A 22,517-nucleotide genomic window follows, 5' to 3' on the forward strand; every position below is an offset into this window, starting at 1 on the left:
TCATGTCAATTCCTCATTTAATTTCAACAACAAAATAAATCATCTTAAATTCTAAACTTAACCATGTACCTCAGGGCTTTTCAATTATAACTATACCCCAGTTCAATTAAACTCTACTTATTCAATACTGTCTCACCATCTCCCAAACTACTATAAGTCTACTTTTCTCAATCAATAAGCAATACCAGGTTTTTTTTATTAGCAACAGAAAAAGATAATAACCTTTCCCTTGAGGACTTATAACCAATAATTACTTCCCCTCCGCTACCTTCAAAAACTCACTCTTCCTTCATAAGTTATGTGAGGTTTAAGACCAACTTCACTTAGGGAACTCACTCCACTAACCTTGTTCCTCCCTCACCTCCAAGTCCTTTACACTTTCAAGTGCCTTACAGGGCACAATATTTGGAATCAGAAAATCAAAGTCCCTGTTTCAGTTCTGCCACTCATTTGTTGTACAAGCCTGAGAAATTCTTCTGATCTCTCCATGTCTGTTTTCCCATCTGTAAACTGAAGTGATACTACCACTTTTACTTTTAGAATGCCTAGCCCTGGTGGGTACCCCATAATGTTATTCTCCTTCACTCATGCCACTTAAGATTACCTTCCTATTTTGTTTCTAGTCACACAGCATAGAATTCTTAGAATTAATAAAAATAATAGTGGTCAATACATCCAAAACCCACATTACAGAATAAAGTACCTAACTCTAAAGAGTAAGTTGCCAGTTAGTCAATAAAAGTTTGCCTGCTGCCCTGTAGAGGCTGGAGACACAGGTTATACAGGAAAAAAAACCTAACACTCATCAAATCCCTGTCTCTGCCCATCTGAATTCTAGCCACCCTTCAAAAACAGCTTAAGTCCTAAAGTGTCCAGGAAGCCTTCCGCAATCACTTCAGTCTGTACTAATCATTTTCCTCTTTGAATACTGAAGCCTCTATGGGTGACAGTAAAAATATGTAACAACTGGCATCGCTAGGGTACCAACCAATCAGAACTGCCAACCTTTCTGGTGAGCAGCTGAGCTTTTAACCACTGCCCACCAGGGTTCCACCCCCAAAAGGGGACAAAATTAATTATGCAGTGGAAAGACTGAGCAGTCAGGAGTCAGGGGGAAAAGAGAAATCGCTGGAACTGAGGGTTTGCACTAGTGAAAGGGTGAGATTCTCTGGTCTGATACTCAGAGATGGTTCTAATCATGGGTCTCAAGTATATGCTCTAATGGCTGAATACAAATAGGAAGTCTTGTAAACCCTTCCTGGGGATCACTGAGGAAGATTAGTTTGGCAGCAGCCTGTAGAAAAGACCAGATGAGAGAAACAATGGAAAGCAACTAGATTCGAGGGATAACGGGCAGCTGGCTGCATACAAAGAGGCATACTTAAGAGGCATTAATAAAAAAAAAGAGTTGGGTTTTAGGCATGTTTTCAAAGAAAAAAAAGTTATGAAATGGCAGAAAAGAACCTGCATTCTCAAATGGGATATATATGTAAACATAGTGGTATGAAACTCTGCACTAGGGATAGGAAACCATTTTCCCTAGAGAAATCTATGTTGTAGAAAGCAGAAGCCAGGCAGAGAAATATAAAACTAACAGCCAGCCGATAAAGAACTACAAGTTCTTGAATAAGGAAGGCAATTATAAAGAAAAAAAAGCTTCTGAGCTTAACTTCTTCCGTATGTACAAAAAGGATGAACTGAAACATCAATATGAGCAATCAGGGCAGGCAGACTAGTTGACGTAGTCTGGGCTTGGAGTAATAAGCATCTGGATCAGCTTTCTATCGTATGCATGCCAATGTATTCTGTAAACTCCTTCAGGGCTTGGGTTGAGCAATGTTCTGTACAGCCAATTAAGTCTAATACTGTTACCTGAATACATGAATATTCTGTCCTACAATAACTGGAAAAGAGTGAATTACGTTATTCAAGTTAATAGTGATGTGGAAATGTCATTTCTGTTTGATGTATAACTATGCTGATTCTACCACAGGTCCACACAATTATCTCCTCTCCCCGAGGCCAGTATCAAAAATCCATTGTTTTTTCTTGTAGTTTCAGTGTGAAGGGACTCAGGAATGTGCTGGCAGTTAGAAAGAAGGCAACCTGGTATTCAAATTTTGAAGCCAAAATCTAAAAGTGAATAATAAAGATCAATCACTATCAGATGACTGAACAAGAAAAATGGGCCGGGTAAGACAGTCTGGCATATATAAGGTGTACAGGCTTTGGAAACAGAGCCCTGGATGCAAAGATGCAAATCCTAACTGTAGCACTTAGTAAATGAGTACTTAACCTCTCGCCTCAGTTTTCTCATCTATAAAACGGGGGCAAATGCCACTAGCCTTGAAGGTTTAGTTGTGAGGATTAGCTGAAGTACTTTAGTGTACTTTATGCACCTACATCATAGTAAGCTCTTAAAACACAGTAGCTATTCAGACTAATAATTGACACCCTCAGCCGTGGGTTGAGTCTTTTGTTTTTTATACAGGGTGTTCGATTTCAGAAATAGAAATGTACTTTTACTATATTTCAGTTGCTAAAACTAAGTCCATATTTTAGCTTCTAGTATTGTCGTTTGGTTTGTAACACGAAGTTTTTCACCCTGTACTCCATTTGGGTAGATAACCACCTACCCCATCCTGATTGAGTATTTTGGAAAACCAAGCAAGCATTTTCCCTTGAAAACCAGCTATGCAGATGACTGATTCAAACTACTGTCACTGGGGAAAAGAAAGATCACTAGCATTCTTCTTCGAGGAAATAAAAGCTTTTGATAAATTCACAGAGGAATTCTCATTCAAACATTCCAAACCCCGCAGAGTGAGCAAACGTTCCATTTTTTACTATGAAAACAATCCGTAGCCGCCTGGTTACTGGATTCGCTTCAACACTTTCCAGACGCACGAAAGAAGAAACATTCCGCACATCTTCGTCCGCCTCCTTCCACACAAAGCTTCGCAGCTCCCTCGCCAAAGGCACCCCAGGCTGTGGAAGCAGCCTCTCTGAGTAGGACCGGGCCGGGGCCAAAGCTGGGGGCAGCCCTAATGACCCGGGGGTCTCAGCCACAGGTAGCCCCCTCTCACCGCCCGGGGAAGCCTGGAGGCTCAGAGCTCACACTCTGCCTGGGAAGCTTCTTTGGACCCCAACCCCGCCCCGGACCCCTGGGGCCTCAGGCACCAACTCGCTTGGGGTGGGGATACCAGGGACAAGGCTTCACAGTTCCCTCGGCGGAGGTCGGCGGAAGGCCCTGCTCTGCTCGCCCGGGCCACCCTCGCACCCTCAGTCCTGGGCCCTCACTCACTCACACCCCAGAGCGCAGCCCCCGGCCTCGGACGGCTCCGCCCGACGCCACCTCTCCGGGGGAGCGCCAAGTGGGGCGGCCTCGGGCTGCCGGGCGTCCACCCGCGCTCGGACACACGCCCCCGTCCAGCCTCCCCACCGCGCCTGCGGTTCCGTGGCGGGGGCCTGGCCGCGCCGGGCCAGGGAGCCCAACACGCGCCCAAGTCCCGGCCCCGGCGCCGCCACCTGCGCCCCCGGCCCGCGCCATGTTTGAGAAAGAGAAGGAGCGAGCCAGAGGCCGGGCCCTGCCTGCGCGCCCGCCAGCCGCCCGCCAACCCGGCCGCGCCGCCACTCACCCGTCGTCCCTGGGACCAGCGTCGCCGCCGCAGCTAGCACGAGGAGGAGCAGCCCGGGACGCGGAGCAGCAGCCGCTGCCTCCATGGTCCCGCCGCCGCCGCCGCCTGTGGCCCGGCCCGGCCCGGCCGCCGCCTCGCCTCAGCAAGCCTCGCCTCGCCCCACCTCCCCTGCCGCCGCCGCCGCTGCCGCCGCCGCCGCCACCGCCGCGGCCTCGCTTCAGCCCTTTGTAACTGCTCCGGAGCCGCGAGTCCATTGGCTGCCAGGCTCCCGCCGGCCCCGCCTCTCCGCCGTCTGCGAACCGCCCAGCGAAACCCAGCCGGGAGCCCCGCCCACGGGCCCAAGTGGCAGCCAATCCCGAGCTGCGGGGCACGGCCGCCGACCACGCCCCCAGCACTCCCCCTGCGCAGGGCGCCCAGACCCCAAGCCCAGCCCGCGCTGCTCCCGGCTCGGAGGCGGCCGGGTGGGGGCAGGGTCTCGCCAGCCCCGGTGCGAGGGCGTCTCTTGTCCCGGATGGGCGAAGGCTGAGAGACGGGTCTGTCTGTGAGTCGTCGGAAAAAGGCTGTGGCCCCTTGACTGTCTTTTAGCTTCCTCTAGACACCAACGACCTGGCACTGACCTCCACCCCAACCCCAACACATTCTGCCCAGATCCGCAGTGTCCTCAGGCTTCAACTCTCCGTCCCCAGGTCCGCGCTTCAACTTTCAACATCTGCCCCCTCAAAACCCTTTCTCGGTGCCCTTCCTTTACGACTCAGTCTCCTGTTTACTCCTGCTCTAGCCCAAGTTCCAGGCTCAGAAAATTCCCAAATCCTAGTCTCAGAGCCCAGCCTCGGACCCAGATCCTGAGCTCAGACACACCCCCCAATAGCCTCCCTCCAGAACTCAGAGAAGACTCAGGCCTTCAAACTATTCGTCTTCCCCGTTCTCCCTTCCTGATCCAGGTTGGAAAGGGAAGCCCCCACCCCACCAAAGGAGGAGGATTCCCCTTCTCAGCACCCGCTCCCACGGGGCGTAGGAGAAGCAGGCATTACCTTGAGCTGTCTGACACGCCCATACAATAATTCTGAGGTGTCACTGAAAACCCAGATAAACTCAACTACGTTTTCATTCTGAATTCCTAATTTACTGTGAGGCGCTCCACCCACCTTCCCGCTGGGACACCGAAATGAGCTCCAGATTTATAATTCTTCCTGTCAGACTGATCCTTTCTTCAGACACAAACACAGCCAAGGAGGCTGTTACATAGAACAGAGAACATTCTTCCGCAGAACCTTTTAAGGAGAAAACAGTTCTATTTTCTGTGTGATTTGAACTTGGAATTAAATAAACGTTGGTTGAAAGACTCATACCCAACCTCAAGTAAACTACTTTAGCGCTATTGGCTGAGCCTTTTACCCACCTATTTAGACTTCCCTCAGTGAGCTGTCAAGTGCGAGGGGTGGGGGCATTGGACTAGAATCTGAGACCTGCTCTAGTCACTCCTGATGAGAACACTTAGCCTTTCTGAGCCTCAGCTGCTTCTTCTATAAATCGGAAATAATATCTGCCTCCCAAGGTTACTGAAAGACTATGATGAGATTTTGGGGTTCCCTAAGCCCCTTTTAAGTTCCGTTTCAAAGTACTCCCTTCAGGCCCCTGCCTACTCCCCACCGCCCAGAAAGGTAAAGGCATGGTATTCACTGAGCCGTGGAAACTTCCCGGTGGAGCTCTGGACCACCAGCCACAAGCTCTACTCCTCCTGGCTGCTGGCAGGCAGAGATACTGCTGCTGGCAGGCTCCAGCCCCAGTCTGCTCTCTCAGTCCTCAATGGAAACTTGGGTAAACCAGGGCCCCGTGACACACAAGGTCTCTGGACTGTCTTTTCGATGCTTTATTCTCAATGTCTTGCATAAAATAAGAGCTCTCAAGAGATATTTATTGTACAAACGAACGAACGATTCGCCTTTGAAAAGTGACTGTTCTCTGAACTTTAGGTTCCTCCTCTGTAGAGATAACCGTGCTGTAATGCCTACCCCATTTGTAAATAAAAAGGGATTGAATCATATGTCTTGGATTCCCTAAATGATGCGCTGTGTCTGGAACAGTGTCTGGAACATAGTAAATATTTAGTTAATGCCATTTCCTTTGCATATCCCCCTTCCAGCTCTGTATGATTCTATCCAACATTTATGTTCATATTAATCTGTGCCTTTGCTTTACAGAGCCTCAGTCAATCCATGTTAAGATATCTTCCATGACACACCTCCAGTTCCTTAACATTTTCCATGGAACTGACTGCGTTCAATAGAAAACTGAGGAAGAGGAAGGAGGAACAGAGTATTTTTAAATTTTATTTTCCTGATATTTGGAGGAAATTTCCATGAGCCACGGATCCACAAATAAACTACATTGGAATGGACCAATAAATTGTAACTTTAAAACGGTGGTTGTGAGACCTTAAAGTGTCTCCAGATTACCTGGGAAGCTTTTAAAAATGAAGATCCCGGGGGTCTAGCCCCCAGAGTCTGGCTTCAGTTGACTTAGAGGGGGCCCATAAATTTGCATTTGCAAAAAGCACCCCAGGTAATTCTGCTGCAGGTGGCTGCCATGCTACATTTTGAAAGTGGTTTAGAAAGTATAACCTTAAAATTCAGTAAATAAAAATGAATGAGCTTGTTCCACCTTTGGAGAAAAGATGAACAGTGGAAAGAAGCCTTTGACTTTGGGGGCCTGCAGACTTTAGTTGGAATTCTGGCTCTGCCACTTACTAGATCTGTGCACCAACGTAGATGCTCTGAGATTTAGCAAGCTCCAGTGCAAAATGGAATAATATTCACATATTGTTCCTACTCATATATTTGTTATGATATCTAAATGAGCTCTTGAACATAAGCAATTTATCATAAAACCTAATTCCCGTAATAGGTTCTATAGGCTTGTAGGTTATCTACTCCAATGTCTGACTTACAGGGGAAGAACCCGAAAACCAGTCCCCCAGCAAGTCTGGTGCAGAGCCAGGACTAGGAGACTCACTGCAGTGCTTTGTTCCCTGCACAATACTACTTCTCATTCTTTATGCTGAGTACATTGTGTTTGCTTTTCCTTCTGTTTTCATAAGATATTTACCCCCGTATAGAGCACGGAGACTCCTAGTTGCCTAACTTACGTCCATTTCCCCATATGCTTTATAACAGAACCTTGATTTACTTTGCTAAAGAAATCCACCTAGCTAAAAAAAAAAAAAAAAAAAAAAAACCTCAATTTTCCAGGCTTCCTTGCAGCTAGGTATGGCCATGTGACTGAGTTGTAGTCAGAGAAATATAAACAAAATCTGTCAAGTGGAGCTTGTGGGAAAGATGTGGTTTTTCTCATAAAGAGACAGATTCATCACATTCTTTCCTTCCTATTTCTGCCTGCGACACAGTTTTAATGCCTGGAGTTACAGTAGCCATCTTGTGAACATAAGGATGATGGCCATAAATGGAGATGGAAGGTAGAAAAGAAAGATGGAGAGATAATGGGTCCTTGTGGACATCAACTTTTTTTTAAGTATCTGTCCAAGTCTTTTGCCCAAGTCTTTTTATTAATGATTTGTAATATATATCTATAACCCAAACCCACCCCAGTACCGTCAAGTCGATTCCAACTCATAGCGACCCTATAGGACAGAGTAGAACTGCCCCATAAAGTTTCCAAGGAGCACCTGGTGGATTCGAACTGCTGACCCTTTGGTTATCAGCCATAGCACTTAACCACTATGCCACCAGGGTTTCCTAATATATATCTATATAACCCGTATATGAGTCTTTTGCTGGATATATGTATTGCAAATGTTTTTGCTCAGTCTGTTATTTTCTTAACATTGTTTTCCCAAGAACAGGAGTTTTATCCCTGAGGGACTGAATTACTGGGCTGAGGGCTGGGGACCATGGTCTCAGGGGACATCTAGCTCAATTGGCATAATGCAGTTTATAAAGAAAATGTTCTACATCCTACTTCAGCGAGTAGCATTTGGGGTCTTAAAAGCTTGTGAGTGGCCATCTAAGATAACTGCACTGGTCCCTCCCCATCTGGAGCAAGGGAGAATGAAGAAAACCAAGGACGCAAGAGAAAGATTAGTCCAAAGGACTAATGGACCACAACTACCACTGCCTCCACCAGACTGAGTCCAGCCCAACTAGATGGTGCCTGGCTACCACCATTGACTGCTCTGACAGGGATCACAGTAGAGGGTCCTGAACAGAGCTGCAGAAAAATGTAGAACAAAATTCTAACTCACAAAAAAGGACCAGACTTACTGGTCTGACAGAGACTGGAGAAACCCCAAGAGGATGGTCCTCGGACACCCTTTCAACTCAGTACTGAAGTCACTCCTGAGGCTCACTCTTCAGCCAAAGATTATACAGGCCCATAAAACAAAACGAGACCAAATGGGCACACCAGCCCAGGGGCAAGGACAAGAAGGCAGGAGGGGACAGAAAGCTGGTAATAGGAAACCCAAGGTGGAGAAGGATAGAACGTTAACATGTCTCGGGGGTTGGCAAACAATGTCACAAAACAATTTGTATATTAATTGTTTCATGAGAAACTAACTTGCTCTGCAAACCTTTGTCTAAAGTACAATTTAAAAAAAAAGTTAAAAATTTTTTTGTTTTATAGTTCTTTTTGTGTCCTGCCTAGAAAATTGTTCCCTCCCCTCAATTGCAAAGATACTCTCCTACATTTTCTTCTAATTCCTATAGGTTTAACGTTTACATTTAGGTCATTAAACCATCTTGAATCATCTCTTGTGTAAAATGTGAGAGATGAACTAAGATTGAGTTTTTCTCCCATGCTGATATCCAGTTGAGCCAACACGATTTCTTGAAGAGAGTTTCTTTTCCTCATTGAATTACATTGGTGTCTTTGTCAAAAATCATATGACGGTGCATTCTTGGATCTATTTCTGACTCTCTATTCTTTTCCACTGGTCTATTCGTCTGTCTTAGTGCCACTATCCCACAATCTTGATTAGAACAAACATCTAGCTTTGTTCCTCTTCAACATTCTTTTGGCTATTCTAATACCTTCATAGTTTCAAGTAAATTTTAGTGACAGTTTGCCAATATCTACAAAAAAAAAAAGAAAGCCCACTGGGATTTTTATTGGAATTGCATTGAATCTATTAATCAATTTTGGAAAAATTAACATCTTAAAAATATGAGTCTTCTAATCTATGAGCATGGTCTATCTCTCATTTATTCAGGCCTTGAATTTCTCCCAACAATGCTTTTTAGTTTTTATTGGTAGAAGTCTTTTAAACATTTGCTAAACTTATCACGAGGTAAATTTTTATGTTATTGTAAACGGGATTAATTTTTAAATTTTCTCTTTCAATTTTTTGTTGTTTCCATTTTACATTTTAATTTCAAATATTTCATTCATAGAAGTTTATACCTAGATCTTTTTCAAATTCTCTTAGACTTCCTTTATAGTTCCTTGTTTCCAGCCTATACTTTTCAATTTTAGCAATTATAGTTATTTTACAGTTTTTGTATAAAAATTCCAGTATTTGAATTTTTGTGGGCCTGTTTCTGCCATCTATTGTTTCTCAGCCATGGTGACTCTGAGTAAGTAGAGTTACTTTTTACTGCAAGCTGTTCATTTTTATCGGGATTTTATTTGTGGAGATTTTTTGAGATTTAATATAACGGTAGGTTCCTCTACTAAGCATTTGCATTTGTTTTTGCCACCTGGTTCACTGCCAGCCCCAGATTACTCTAAATTGTTGACTTGAGTGTTTGGTTTGTTTGTCGTTTGGAATGCACAGGTAATATGAATTTGGGCTTCAAACTACATGAGGGACAGCTTGTGGTTCCAAATTCTCAGTGATGACACTTTTTTCCCTTGCTCAACACCTAGGTTCTAGACAATCGATTTTCTTTGCAATACCCTGGTGGTGATGGGAATAGTAGTTATTTCTAGTTCACCCTTTCACTGGGGGTATAGGTCTTTGGGTCCCATTGCTGTGGAGGTTGTGTCAAGGGACCTTGGATAACCCTTGATCTTTGTCTCCTCTTTTCCAAGACCATGACAATGGAAGTTCAAGTTCACCTGGTTAAAAAATGCCTTCAGAGCAACAGCCAGCTGCAGTGCTCCAGTTATCCTGCTAACTTCCTTCTTTCACTTCATATATTGCCCTGAAAATACCTTATTTTCTTGACAGATCGTAAATGCATTTAGGAAGATATATTTCCCTGCATTTTTAGTTTAGTTTGGTTTTTTCCCATGGGAGGGTTAATCTATCAATTATCAAAAACAACTTTCACTACCTTCCTTCCCCTCTCCCTACCCCCCATTATACAGACAAACTTAAAAATCACCATCAGGTTTTCTGTTTCAGCAGGATAGTCTTAACTGTTCCAGGTATTGAAGGCGATTCAAACAAAAAACATTTTACCAATACCCATTGAAAAATCCATTGCCCCTGAGTCAATTCTGACCTATAGTTACCCTATAGGACAGAGTAGAATTGCCCCATAGGGTTTCCAAGGAACACCTGGTAGATTCGAACTCCCAACCTTTTAGTTAGTAGCCAAACTCTTAATCATCACGCCACCAGGGTTTCCTCGGCCAGTACAGTACAAACAAGGGAAATTTAGCTTTGGCATTGTCTCCACTGCTTCTTTAACATTGCAAATATGCTCACAGGCTGTCTCTCTCCCCACCTCCCTCTTTCAAGCTGGTTTCCCCAAATGCTTGGGTTACTTTATGAAGCTGTATTTTTTTGTGTTTTGTATTGTTTTGTTTACATTTAGACTTTTGTTATGAAAGCCTACTTTTAAACACACTATGGATAAAGAATTTGTCCTGTACTATTTCTGCTTTGGGACATTTATTAAGGCTCCTGAACTTCTGATCAATTTTTAAATGTCCCATGGATACTGGAAAACAGAGTGGACTCAATTTGTGCATGTGCATGTGTGTGTGTGTGAATTTGTATGTGAGTGGGCATATGTGTATGTATATCTAATGTTGGAAGTTAATCTTTATTTTTGTCTGTTTGATCAGATAGGGGTGCATTAAACTCTCCCCACTGCTTTCCCTGTTTCCCTGGAGACACATATCCAGGCCTTCACCATCCTTTCAACCTCATCACAGAGCTAAAAAATGAGGCCGATTTCCAGGCCCTTCTGAGTTAGAGCTGGGGGCCAGCAGGCATGACCTGCCTTCTCTGCACCCTAGAAGGTGATCCCACAGCTGCAGTCTGTTGACCCCTGCCTGCGGACTCTGCAGTAGTCTCCAGCACCGGATCCTGTCCTCAGACAGCTAAGCGTGAAGAAGCCCCAGCCTCCTTCTCTGGCACTCAGCTTCTAATGGGCTGACAACCAGCTTTCTGACTTGTGCCCATATCTGTGGTGCTGTTCTGTTCCCCTGTGCTGTTCATAATTCCTCCAAGGCTGGCCCAGCCCTCTTTCAGCATTCCCTCTTGCACGGTCTGGAATCTGAGGCCCACACGGAGCCCAGCGGATGAGTTTTTTCTTCCTACAGACGGACTACCCTAATGTGGTTGTCTCTCTGTTTTCCAAGTACCCATTGCTGCTCTCTCTTTGTCTGTTGAAGCCTTGTGCTGCCTTGTTAGATTCTCCAGAGCTGACTGTCTGCATGTCATCTGTCACCCTTGCTGCTTGCCTGACTAGACTCACTGCCTCACCACAGTCCCACTCTCTTCCTCCCATCCTGCCCTGTTGACTTGAATTTTCTCAGAGGGAGCCTGACTTTGCTCCTCATCATTCAGGAAAATTCCACCGTGGTCAAGACAAAATTGAGGGTTTTCAGTAGGTTGCCACTACCCTTTCTTCCTCTTGGCCAACATTTTCCTTTAATCATATGTTCTGAAAAAGAACAAAGAAAACACACACACACACACACACACAAGGCTCAAAACTATGGGATGCATTCCCATGTCACACACTCTGATACAAATTCACACACATGTTTAGAACCATACATAAAAAACAACAGCGTTCAAATCTGATGAAAGGATTCAACAGAAATACAGCAGGAATGGGGAGAGCTTAATATGACTCTTACACAGGCAGTCCCTGACTTATGATATATTCAAGTTATGATGAACCACACTTATGACCATCCTTTTTTTTTAAAGATTTGTGTATTTTTATGTATGTATTAAAATACATCTGTAAGTTTATATGTAATGTTTCCAACTTCCACAGATAAGTAAATCTCAGATTTAAAAAGATACTGATAATAAAAGGCAATAATAACGACAGGAAAAAAATGAGGTATTTGACTTATATCAGAACTGACTTACGACAGAATCATTGGAACAGAGCCCCGTCTTAAGTCAGGGACAACCTGTGTTTAGCAGATCAAGTAGTCAAAAAATGAGCAAGGATAACTATCAAGATTAATTATACACATACATACACACACTCACACACAACTTCATGTGCACAAGAAACAGAGTCCATTTCTGTCCTGTTATCCATGTGACACTTATAAAATTGACCATAAGTTAAAGAACTTCGATAAATGCCCCCAAATTGATTATAAATGAAGAATCCTTGTCAAGTTTCCCAAAGCAGAAGCAGGAGAGGACAAATAGCTTGTCCATAGTGTGTTTAGAGTTAGACATTCATAACAAAAGTTTATGCGAAAACAAAACAAAATACTCAAAAGCACACACACAAAATTTCCTAAAGCAATCCAAGCATTTGGAAAAATCAGCTTGAAAGCAGGAGAAGGCAAGACAGCCTGTGAGCATATTCTTGAAGTTAGGGAAAGTGGAGACAATGCCAGAAGCTGAATTTCTCTTGTACCGTTTTGGCAAAATAACTTTGGTTTGAATCCCCTTCAATGCCTGTAACAATTAAGGCTGTATTCTACAGCAGCAAAAATTGTCAGTGATTATTAAGTTTGTCTATGTAATGAGTGGGGGCAGAGTAGGGTGTGGGGAGGGGCAGGGGATAGTGGAGTTCCAGAGGACCCAGCTGCTCCCAATAGCTCAGTATCAAGGACACCACCTAAAGGTGAGCAGCCTCCTCTACCACCATCACCATGTGCAGCCTCCACCCATCTAAGTTAGGCAATCCTCCCTCCCTAATAAAGAAAGGCAAAGGAGCCCATCTGCATCTAATTACAGTGTCCTAGACACAAAGAGGAAACCCTGGTAGCGTAGTGGCTAAGTGCTATGGCTGCTAACCAAAGGGTTGGCAGTTCACATCTGCCAGGTGCTACTTGGAAACTCTATGGAGCAGCTCTACTCTGTCCTGTAGGGTTGCTATAAGTCGGAATCGACTCGATGGCAATGGGTTTTTTTTTTTAGACACAAGGAGGAGCCTGAGCCTCTAAAAATGTTCTTGGCCAAAGCAGAATGCCAACTGTCTGCTGATGGTCTTCTGCAGAAGAAATGGGGGATCCTATAGAGTAATAGAGTGGTTAGTGAGCCCTTGAGGCACAGTGTTAAGCCCTCAGCTGCTAACCAAAAGGTTCGTGATTCAAACTCAGCAGCTGCTCTGCTGGAGAAAGATGTGACAGTCTGCTTCTGTAAAGATAACAGCCTTAGAAACCCTATGGGGGCAATTCTACTCTGTCCTACAAGGTCGCTATGAGTTGGAACTGACTCAAAGCACATGACAACAATAACAGAGAGTGGCTACACTGCTTAACCTGGAAAACTCAGGAAGGAGGGTGAGCCTGAGCAGGTTGAAAAGTCTCTCCCCTTTAGTTTGACTGTCCTGTGCTCCCAGCTCCATCTGAATATCCCACTTTTTAAGGTAATCCTAGAGGAACTAGGCAGCAATGGTTGTGGCCCCACCCATCTTGAAAGTTGCCAGTGGACCCAAGCCTCACCCTTTTTGCATCTCAGCATTCCCCTGAGTGCCACATGGGGTACTAAGGACATAGTCAACTCCTCTTCATCCACCCCCAAGTATAGGAGCTTGAATCTGATTTTGTTAAAGTAGGCTGTATTGTAGAGAAATCGATCTGAGCTCTGAGGCAGGAGACCTAAGTGCTAACCTGGTTTCTGTCACTATTTTGCTGTGTGACTGTTCTATGGACCAGTTTCCCCATTTGTAGAAAGTATGGAGGGAATCCGGGAAGAATGTGGAGAAAGTAAAACCTGCTGTCTAAAATCCAGATTGCCTTCACCAGTGACTAGTTGTGGGGATTCTATGGGCTGTATGAGTAAAGAACTCATCTTGAAAAAGCTTAAGCAAAAAATAAAAAAGCTCTCATGACAGAAAGGGACAAGGGCAGATGTCATTAGCTCTCTTGGTCTCTCTCTCTTTCTGTTTCTCTTTCTCAGGCTTTCCTCTGGGTTGGCCTCATTCTCTCCTTCAGACATCTTCTTGCATGCATTATGGGGTAGGGGACATGGCCATGGTGGCTTCAGGCATTCCACAAGCCATCTTGGGAACCTAGAGAAAGAGACCTTCTTTTGTCAGACATTCTTAAACAAAATCCCAGGGACAGATTCTGACTGGCCCAACTGGGGCCAGCTGCCCATCTTTTGGGTCAGGGTTTCTCAACAGAAAAACTATTAACCTTTGGGATAGAACAGCTCTTTGTTACAAGCAATGTCCTGGGCATTGCAGATGTTTGATAATCTGGACAACTAAATGTCCAATCATTTTGACAACAGCAACAACAATTAAATTGCCTTCCTCTCCCCATTTTCTCAACACTGCTGGGCACGTGGGGCACAGTCCCACCCTACATTGAGAACCGCTGCCTTATATCAATCTCTGAAGCCAGGGTCTTGGGACAGTGTGATTGGCTCAACTTTGGCCATCTGCTCTCTCCTGTGGTGGAGGTCAAGATTGATAGGGTACTGTGTTTGGCAGCCCCACCAGAACCATACGGCACTGATGGTTGGGAAGGAATAGTTCCCCAAAGGATCTACTACTAGGTTCCCATTACCAGAAGGGATACTATGCAGACAAGGACCAACAGTTGTTGATAGCAGATCTTTGCCACCATCCCTGAGGGGAAAAATGAGTGCTTTCAAGGGAAAGGATTACAGCCCTCCTACCAACCAATTCTCCATCCCTTAGCTTCTCTGCTTCCTAAGTCCCAGGATGCCAGCTCAAAACCACCCCCCTCACCTGGCAATAGAGACTGTCCTGATCTCTTTTGCTTTGAAACCTCACACACATGCATACTCCCTGGACTGTGATCCTCAAGAGGGCCAAAGATTCTTATGTCCCCAGTGCTACACCAGGAGCAGAGCCAACTCAGAAACTTGCTGGATGGAACTGGAGCCAGAAGGGAGATTCTGTGGATGAATCGTAACCAAGGCAAACACTGTTTTTCTTAGGGTAAGCCCATCAGTACAAGGCCATGTGGCACTTCCAGGAAAGAGCAGAGAGGCCCAGAGCCCCAGCCATCTTCATAATTCTGAGAAAAACGGAAGGTGGAGCCGTTTCTTGAAGAGCCTCGTTGTCTTCCTGGCTCCCCAGCTGAGCTGATGAGGCACCTGGCTGCAGGAGCTGGGATCTCAGAAGCACATCACATAACTCAAAAGTAAAGGCTCGGACACATTTTCAGGACTGATATCAGAGACCCTGAGCAGTGGATGAGCACTGCTTGGGTAGGAGCTGGCCACGCCAGCATTGCCACCTGTGCCCCTGAGACTTCTCTGTAACCCACAGTCTGCCTTCTTCTGCAGCAAACACCATGCCCAGCCTGCCAAAGTACAGTTCTTAACTCCTCCCTCAGGCCCCAGAATGTACCCAAACCCCTTCCTCATTTCTAGTAAGATGGTTGAGACAATCAGGTACTTTCCAAAGGAATTTAGCTGTGAAGCTAAGGGAAATTAAACAAAGAAGCCTACCAGCTTACAGAATCTGGGTGTCTGAGCTTCTGGAACATTCTGCTCCACACCCTGTGTGAGAGTTCCCTTTATGGAGAACTCCATATTATTTCTGAGGTAGGTTCCTTTCTCCCAAGTCCAACACAAAGACAGTGGGGGGTCAGGCTTCCTGACTGAGCTGCTTTCTCTCTCCCAGCCTTCATAGATAAACAGGGTTGGGTGGGCAAGGACATGTGCTCCTGGAGGAGCTGGAGTAAAGCACAAGGGCTTTCCACTGATCCTTTCTTCTACCCTCCTCAAATATTCATAGTTCGCCTCCTCTCAGCCCAGCTTTTTTTTTTTCCTTCTGGGAGCTTACAGTTTAGTGAGGTAAATGGCTGCATATAACTAACTACTTATTGTAGTAATGTAATTCCAATACAGCTGGACCACCTCCTAGCCCTCTTATTATAATGTTTCATCAAAAGAGGCAACAGCCTGACTCTCCAGAAAGCACCTAAAAGTCTGTTAAGTTTTTAATTGAACTGAAAAATATTAGTGGTGCCAGAAGGGATTACCTTTAAATCTTTTCTCAAAATGTGGTCTGCGATTGCTTCTAAAACCCCCCAAATCAAAGAATCAAGACCTTTCCCAGATGAAGATATATTCCTGGAATTGCCAGATGTAGAATATAAAAAGCTAGTATACAGAATGCTTCAAGACATCAGAGATGACCTTAGGAATGAAATAAGGCAATTTACAGAAAAAGCCAAGGAACACACAGATAAAGCTGTTGAAGAAATCAAAAAGATTATTCAAGAACATAGTGAAAAACTTAATAAGCTGCAAGAATCCATAGAGAGACAGCATTCAGAAATTCAAAAAAGATTAGCAATAAAATTACAGAATTAGACAACTCAACAGGAAGTCAGAGGAGCAGAATTGAGGAATTGGAATGCAGAATTGGGGAGATGGAGGATAAGGCAATTGGCACCAATATATTTGAAGAAAAATCAGATAAAAGAATTAAAAAAAAATAAAGAAACACTAAGAATCATGTGGGACTTTATCAAAAAGAATAACTTGTGTGTGATTGGAATTCCAGAACAGGGAGGGATAACAGAAAATACAGAGAGAATAGAGAACAGTTGTTGGCAGAAAACTTCCCTGGCATCGTGAAAGAAGAAAGGATATCTATCCAAGATGATCATTGAACCCCATACAAGATAGATCCCAAAAGAAAATCACCAAGACATATTATCATCAAACTTGCCAAAACCAAAGATAAAGAGAAAATTTTAAGAGCAGCCACGGATAATTGAAAAGTCACCTACAAAGGAGAAACAATAAGAGTAAGTTCGGGCTACTTGGCAGAAACCATGCAGGCAAGAAGGCAATGGGATGACATATAGAGAGCAGTGAAGGAGATATATGATTCTTGCCAGCCAAGAATCATATATCCAGCAAAACTCTCTCTCAAATATAAAAAAAAAAAATAAGAAGGTGAAATTAAGTCATTTACAGATAAACGTAAGCTTAGAGAATTTGCAAAAACCAAACCAAAGCTATAAGAATTACTAAAGGATGTTCTTTTGTCAGAAAATCGATAATATCGGGTATCAACACAACACAAGGACACAGAACAGAACAGCCTGATATCAACTCAGATAGGGAAATCACAAAAACAAAATAAGACTAATTAAAAAAAAAAAGCCAAAAACAAGGAATCATTGATGTCATTATGTAAAAGATTACAATAATCAATAGAGAGGGGACTAAATACAGGAGGCATAGATCTTCCACATGGAGAGGAAATCAAGGCGATATGGGAGATACAAGTTAGGTTTTCACTTAGAAAAATAGGGGTAAATATTAAGGTAACCACAAAGAGGACTAACAATTCCATACTTCAAAATAAAAACCAAGATAAACGTAACGACTCAGCAAAAATAAATGCAACTACAGTGAAAATGAGGAACACACAATTTACAAAGAAACAAAAAAATGACTTGTGTCAATCAAATGATAGTAGGCTTTGCTTTCTTTAGGTTTCCTTTGGATAGTTATTCACTCACTCTCTCAACAACCTTTACAATTTTTATGGCCTCAGGTAGGTACTGGAGCATGCTATCTAGCTGGACAGGCAAAAAACAAAATAGTAAGTGTGCAGGTGAAAAAAAACCAACTAAATTGTCCTAAAGAAGTCAAGAAGGCTTCACAGAAGAGATGACATTTGAGCTGGGAATAGAAGTGTGAGTTTAACAAGTAGAGAAGAGGAATAGCATTCCAGGCAGAATTTCTGACACAGTAAAATTCACTTGGGTCTGTGCTCTATGTTGCTAAAAATGTATGTGTGTGGAGGCGGAGAGGGGGATTTGTGGCAGGATATGAAGCTGGAAAGGCCAGTTGGGGTCATGTGGTAAGGAACAATAGATTCCATGCCAAGAAGTTTGGCCTTCATCCTACAAGCAATCAGTTAAGAAAGAGTTGTAAGCAGGGAAAGGAAACGGCCATGGGCCAAGGCTTTTTACCAAGACCACTCAGGTAGCCCATGGGCATATGATGACAGCTAGGATTAGCTCAGTCAGTCAGACAAACATAACTACAGATAAAGATCATCATAAAACTTGACAAAAATTAAACTTCAAACAAAAACCAAGTCTTACCAAGTTTACGTTAAAATCATGTGCTCTAACTAAAAAAAAAAATTAAAGTTGAATTTACGCAGTTAGCCCCAACTAAAAATCTATGGTCCAGAAAATGGCGTCTAATATAACTATTATTAGGCAATAAATACATACGTGGAAATTTTTCTCAAAAAAAAAAAAAAAAAGAAGAAGAAAACTCACTTGGAACTGAAAAAAAAAAAAATGTGGTCTGCGCCACCCCATTCACTTTCCTGGATCTATCACTTCCTTCAGAGAAGTCCTTTGGCTGTTCTAAAGTATATCTACTTAGCTTTCTACCTCCACATCTCCAACTACCCAGACAGCTGTCACAAAAGCCTGGGAGTCCAGGTCTTGGCAGGCTACCAGAGAAGGGCTAGGAGGCGAGATTGTTTCTGCTGGTGTCTCCACCATGATGCAGTATGACAAGTGAGTAGTACTGGTGTTCTCTCTGACTGATCTTTCTTCTGCCCTCCCCCAAGCATTACTGCTTCCCAGGGTCTGTCCCAGGTCTTCTCACTTTGGCTCAATTTACTCCTCTCCCTGAACATTCTCAAATGCTTCCCTGGCTTCACCTGGTTTTCTCCTGACTTTCCCTGGCACAGACGTGCTAATAATTCCCAACTTCAGTTTCACCAGAAATTCAGCCTCCTAAGTTCTCAAGTTTTTCCACTGTGTAAAGTGTTCCTCGGGGCAACCCAGAGCTTAAGAGGGGCTCGTGGTGACCTACAAAGTTGTTTTTAGGCTAGCAAAGCCATGACTGGTATATTATCAATAATTTAACTTAGAAATTACCCTGTGTCTGGTTTTTTTTTTTTGGATTCCTTTTTCTCCCTCCCCAACAAGTTCTGGCTGGGGATAAGGTGGGCAGTGAATAGGCTTTTTGTGTTTCAGACCAGGTTGAGACTGTCCAAAGCATTTATTTGTAAGATTTCCAGGCTTATCAAAGGATTTGGTTGGATTCCCTGAGAGACAGACGCCTGGGTCAACCGGGTCATATGTCCTCCCCACTGTAGCCACGAAATGGTATGTCCTGATTGGTCTAGGCCAGGATTACTCCCCATCTCAGAACATGGTGGCAACTGAGTTGGAATCATGGTAATTGGTTTAGGCCAGACTGGTCCCCTCCTAGAGCGCATCTGAGCCTCCAGGCTGCCCATTGCAAGGGAGAGATGGAAGGTGACTATGAGGCTAAGTGCCTCCTACACAGGGCCTCTTGATTAATGGCTTGCAAGCTTTTTTTTTTTTAACATAATCCATAGTAAGAAATACACTTTACATTGTGGCCCAATACACACAAATTCACACATGTACTAAATTGGAACAAAACTGTCACGAAATAATATTTGCCCCCTTGCTTTTGGGAACACTCTCTGATACTTTGTAATCCCGGTTGCATGGCCAGGAAATACCCAATTGCACTTCAATTTTTAAAAATGCTGGTCTGACTGTGGTTTCAGGGGACATCTAGGTCAATTGGCATAACAAAATGTATTAAGAAAACATTCTGCCTCCCACTTTGGTGAGTGGCATCTGGGGTCTTAAACACTAGCCAGTGGCCATCTAATCAATTGGTCTCAACCCACCTGGAGCAAAGGAGAATGAAGAACACTAAAGACATAAGGTAAATATGAGCCCAAGAGACAGAAAGGGCCACATAAACCAGAGACTACATCGGCTTGAGACCAGAAGAACTAGATGGTACCTGCCACCACTGATGACTGCCCTGACAGGGAACATAACAGAGATAAAAAGACCAAACTTAATGGTCTGACTGAGACTAGGAAGGACTCCGGGGGCCATGATCCCCTGATCCTCTGTTAGTCCAAGACTGGAACCATTCCTGAAGCCAACTCTTCAGACAGGGATTGGACTGGACTGTAAGACAGAAAATGATACTGGTGAAGGGTGAGCTTTTTGGCTCAAGTAGACACATGAGACTATGTGGGCAGCTCCTGTACGGAGGTGAGATGAGAAGGCAGCAGGGGACAGCAGCTTGCTGAATGGACACAGGAAATACAGGGTAGAGAGGAGGAGTGTGCTGTCTCATTAGGGAGAGAGCAGCTAGGAGTACATAGCTAGGTGTGTATAAGTTTTTGTACGAGAGACTGACTTGATTTGTAAACTTTCACTTAAAGCACAGTAAATAAAAAAACTTTAAAAAAAATGGTGATCTGAACCCACTAAATTGACTTCACAACTCACTGCCATGGCCCCCAGTCCGAAAAACCACACTCTTAAGGTCATTGGTTTGCCTAAAATGCCTGCATAATTTAAATGGTTGTTAAGATGTGACATTTTAAGTCTTGCCAAAAGTATTCTTCAGTAATTAAAGAGAAAAGTGTGTAAGAAAATGGAACCTGGGTTACTGGAGAATACAAAATCATTAATGGTACAGAAGGAAGGTTTTTTTTTTTTTTAAATTGTGTTTTAAGTGAAAGTTTACAGTTCAAGTTAGTTTCTCATATAAACATTTATACACACATCGTTATGTGACCCTAGTTGCTCTCCCTATAACGTGACAGTGCCCTTCTCCTTTCTACCCTAGGATTTCCAGTGTCTGTTCCACCATCTCCTCTTCTTTTTTGCCTTCTTATCTCACCTCCGTACAGGAGCTCCCCATTTAGTCTCATGTATCTACTTGAGCTAAGAAGCACTCTCTTCACAAGTATCATTTTATATCTTATAGTCCAGTCTTATCTTTGTCTGAAGAGTTGGCCTCAGGAATGGTTTCAGTTCTGGGTTAACAGAGAGTCCAGGGGCCATGTCTTTCAGGGTCCCTACAGTCTCAGTCAGACCATTAAGTCTGGTCTTTTTACTAGAATTTGAGTTCTGCACCCCCCTTTTCTCCTGCTCCATCAGGGACTCTCTGTTGTGTTCCCTGTCAGGGCGGTCATTGGTGGTAGCCGGGCACCATCTAGTTCTTCTGGTTTCAGGCTGATGGAGTCTCTGGTTTATGTGGCCCTTTCTGTCTCTTGGGCTTATATCTAGAAGGAAGGTTTTAAGAGAAGAGATTTTTGTGCTTCAAAACAGGGACACCAGCTTCAAGTAGTAAGGCAGCTGGGTACGCAAAGATGTTTTGTTTCCATGATTTTCGTTGCCCAGAACCTAACTCCAAACTCCGATTAGGCTTCTTCAACCTTTTGGAGATGATGGTGAGCAGGCAGACCTTCTTTGGCCATGTAAGAGCCAGGCTCCTACATTATGCAGGACACTGTATGCGTGGAGGGGTTGCGAGTGGAGTGGAGAAGGTGGTGAGGATAAATAAGCATCGTACCCATTCATATAAAGTTAAATGACATATACAATAATACGTTTGTAGGCATACACTCATCTGACAAAGACAAAGTTTAGAATAGTGGTCGGGGTTTAGAGAGGAAAAGATACAGGGAAGGGACACAGACAGTAACGGTTACACTTTACTTCCTAAGTGGTGGGTACATAGGTGGCTGTTTTATTGTTCATTAAGTATTAAAGATGAATTGTACACACACATACACATACCTATTTGGTATGTATGACAAAAATATAGTAAGCCATGGACTGTATGCTTAATGAGCTCACAGACTCAAGGGGGAAGACATATATGATTACAACTAATACATTAACAATGATATTATAAGGAATATAAAGAGGCAATTAATTCTGACTGGTGGTGGGAAAAGAGTCAGGAAAGGGTTCATAAGAAAATACTATTTGAATCAGGCCTTAGAGAATGAATAGGACTTTTTCAGGTAAACAAGAGAAGGTATTCCAGGCTAAGGGAATGGCACATGCAAAGACCCAGAGGTGAGAAAACCAAAGAGATCAGGGAATGTCAGGTAGTTCGGTGGAGCTGGAGCATGGGGTGGCATGTAGCAGGAGGCTGGAGATGAGGATAACATGAATGAATGCACACTTCTTTGCACTGATTTTCTTATTTTATCTTTGCAACCATCTTGCAAGACTGGCATTATCAACTTCATTGTGTAAACAAAGAAACTACAGAAACACGGTGTAAGCCACTTGACCAGGAAATGCGCAAAAATGCCAGGTCACGCTCCAGAAAACCGATTTACTATCTGTGGTGGTAAATGACCAGTCAGGAAAGTAGAAACTATGCTAGGAATGTCAAACAAAAGGGGCTTGGATATGAGGAACTGGTTACAAAAGTGCAGAAAATGGCTGATAGAACAAAAGGGGTGAGATGGTGACATTCAGAGCTCACAAATGCATGCCGGCCACCAAGGCAACTGGAGTGCCCGTACTGCCTTTGCTGCTGCAGCTAGAGCCTGCTGCTCCCAAGCAGGCACCAGAAGCGTGCACTTCCTCTGATGCCGCTAAAACTGCCGTCAAGACTTCTGAAGCCAGCATTCGCCTGCCATTGCCCACAGTTACCCAATTTTACCACCACCAGAAATGCTAATGCTGCTGGTACCTACAGTTACCTGCTGCTGC

At 43.8% G+C, this 22,517-nt stretch overlaps 1 protein-coding gene across 2 annotated transcripts in view; it reads right to left on the minus strand.

Annotated features, from left to right (window-relative positions):
- The window catches only part of TGFBR1 (transforming growth factor beta receptor 1), a 63,172-nt gene extending 59,402 nt beyond the window's left edge, over nt 1–3,770 (minus strand). For both annotated transcript variants that reach the window (XM_064291673.1, XM_064291672.1), the window contains exon 1: nt 3,639–3,770. In XM_064291673.1, coding sequence (XP_064147743.1) covers nt 3,639–3,723 — 85 coding nt within the window. In that variant the 5' untranslated portion in view covers nt 3,724–3,770. The remainder of the gene's footprint in view (nt 1–3,638) is intronic.
- Between the last annotated feature and the right edge of the window lie 18,747 nt (nt 3,771–22,517).

The sequence above is a fragment of the Loxodonta africana genome, chromosome 9, assembly GCF_030014295.1.
Source record: "Loxodonta africana isolate mLoxAfr1 chromosome 9, mLoxAfr1.hap2, whole genome shotgun sequence".
NCBI classification, from domain to species: Eukaryota; Metazoa; Chordata; class Mammalia; order Proboscidea; family Elephantidae; genus Loxodonta; species Loxodonta africana.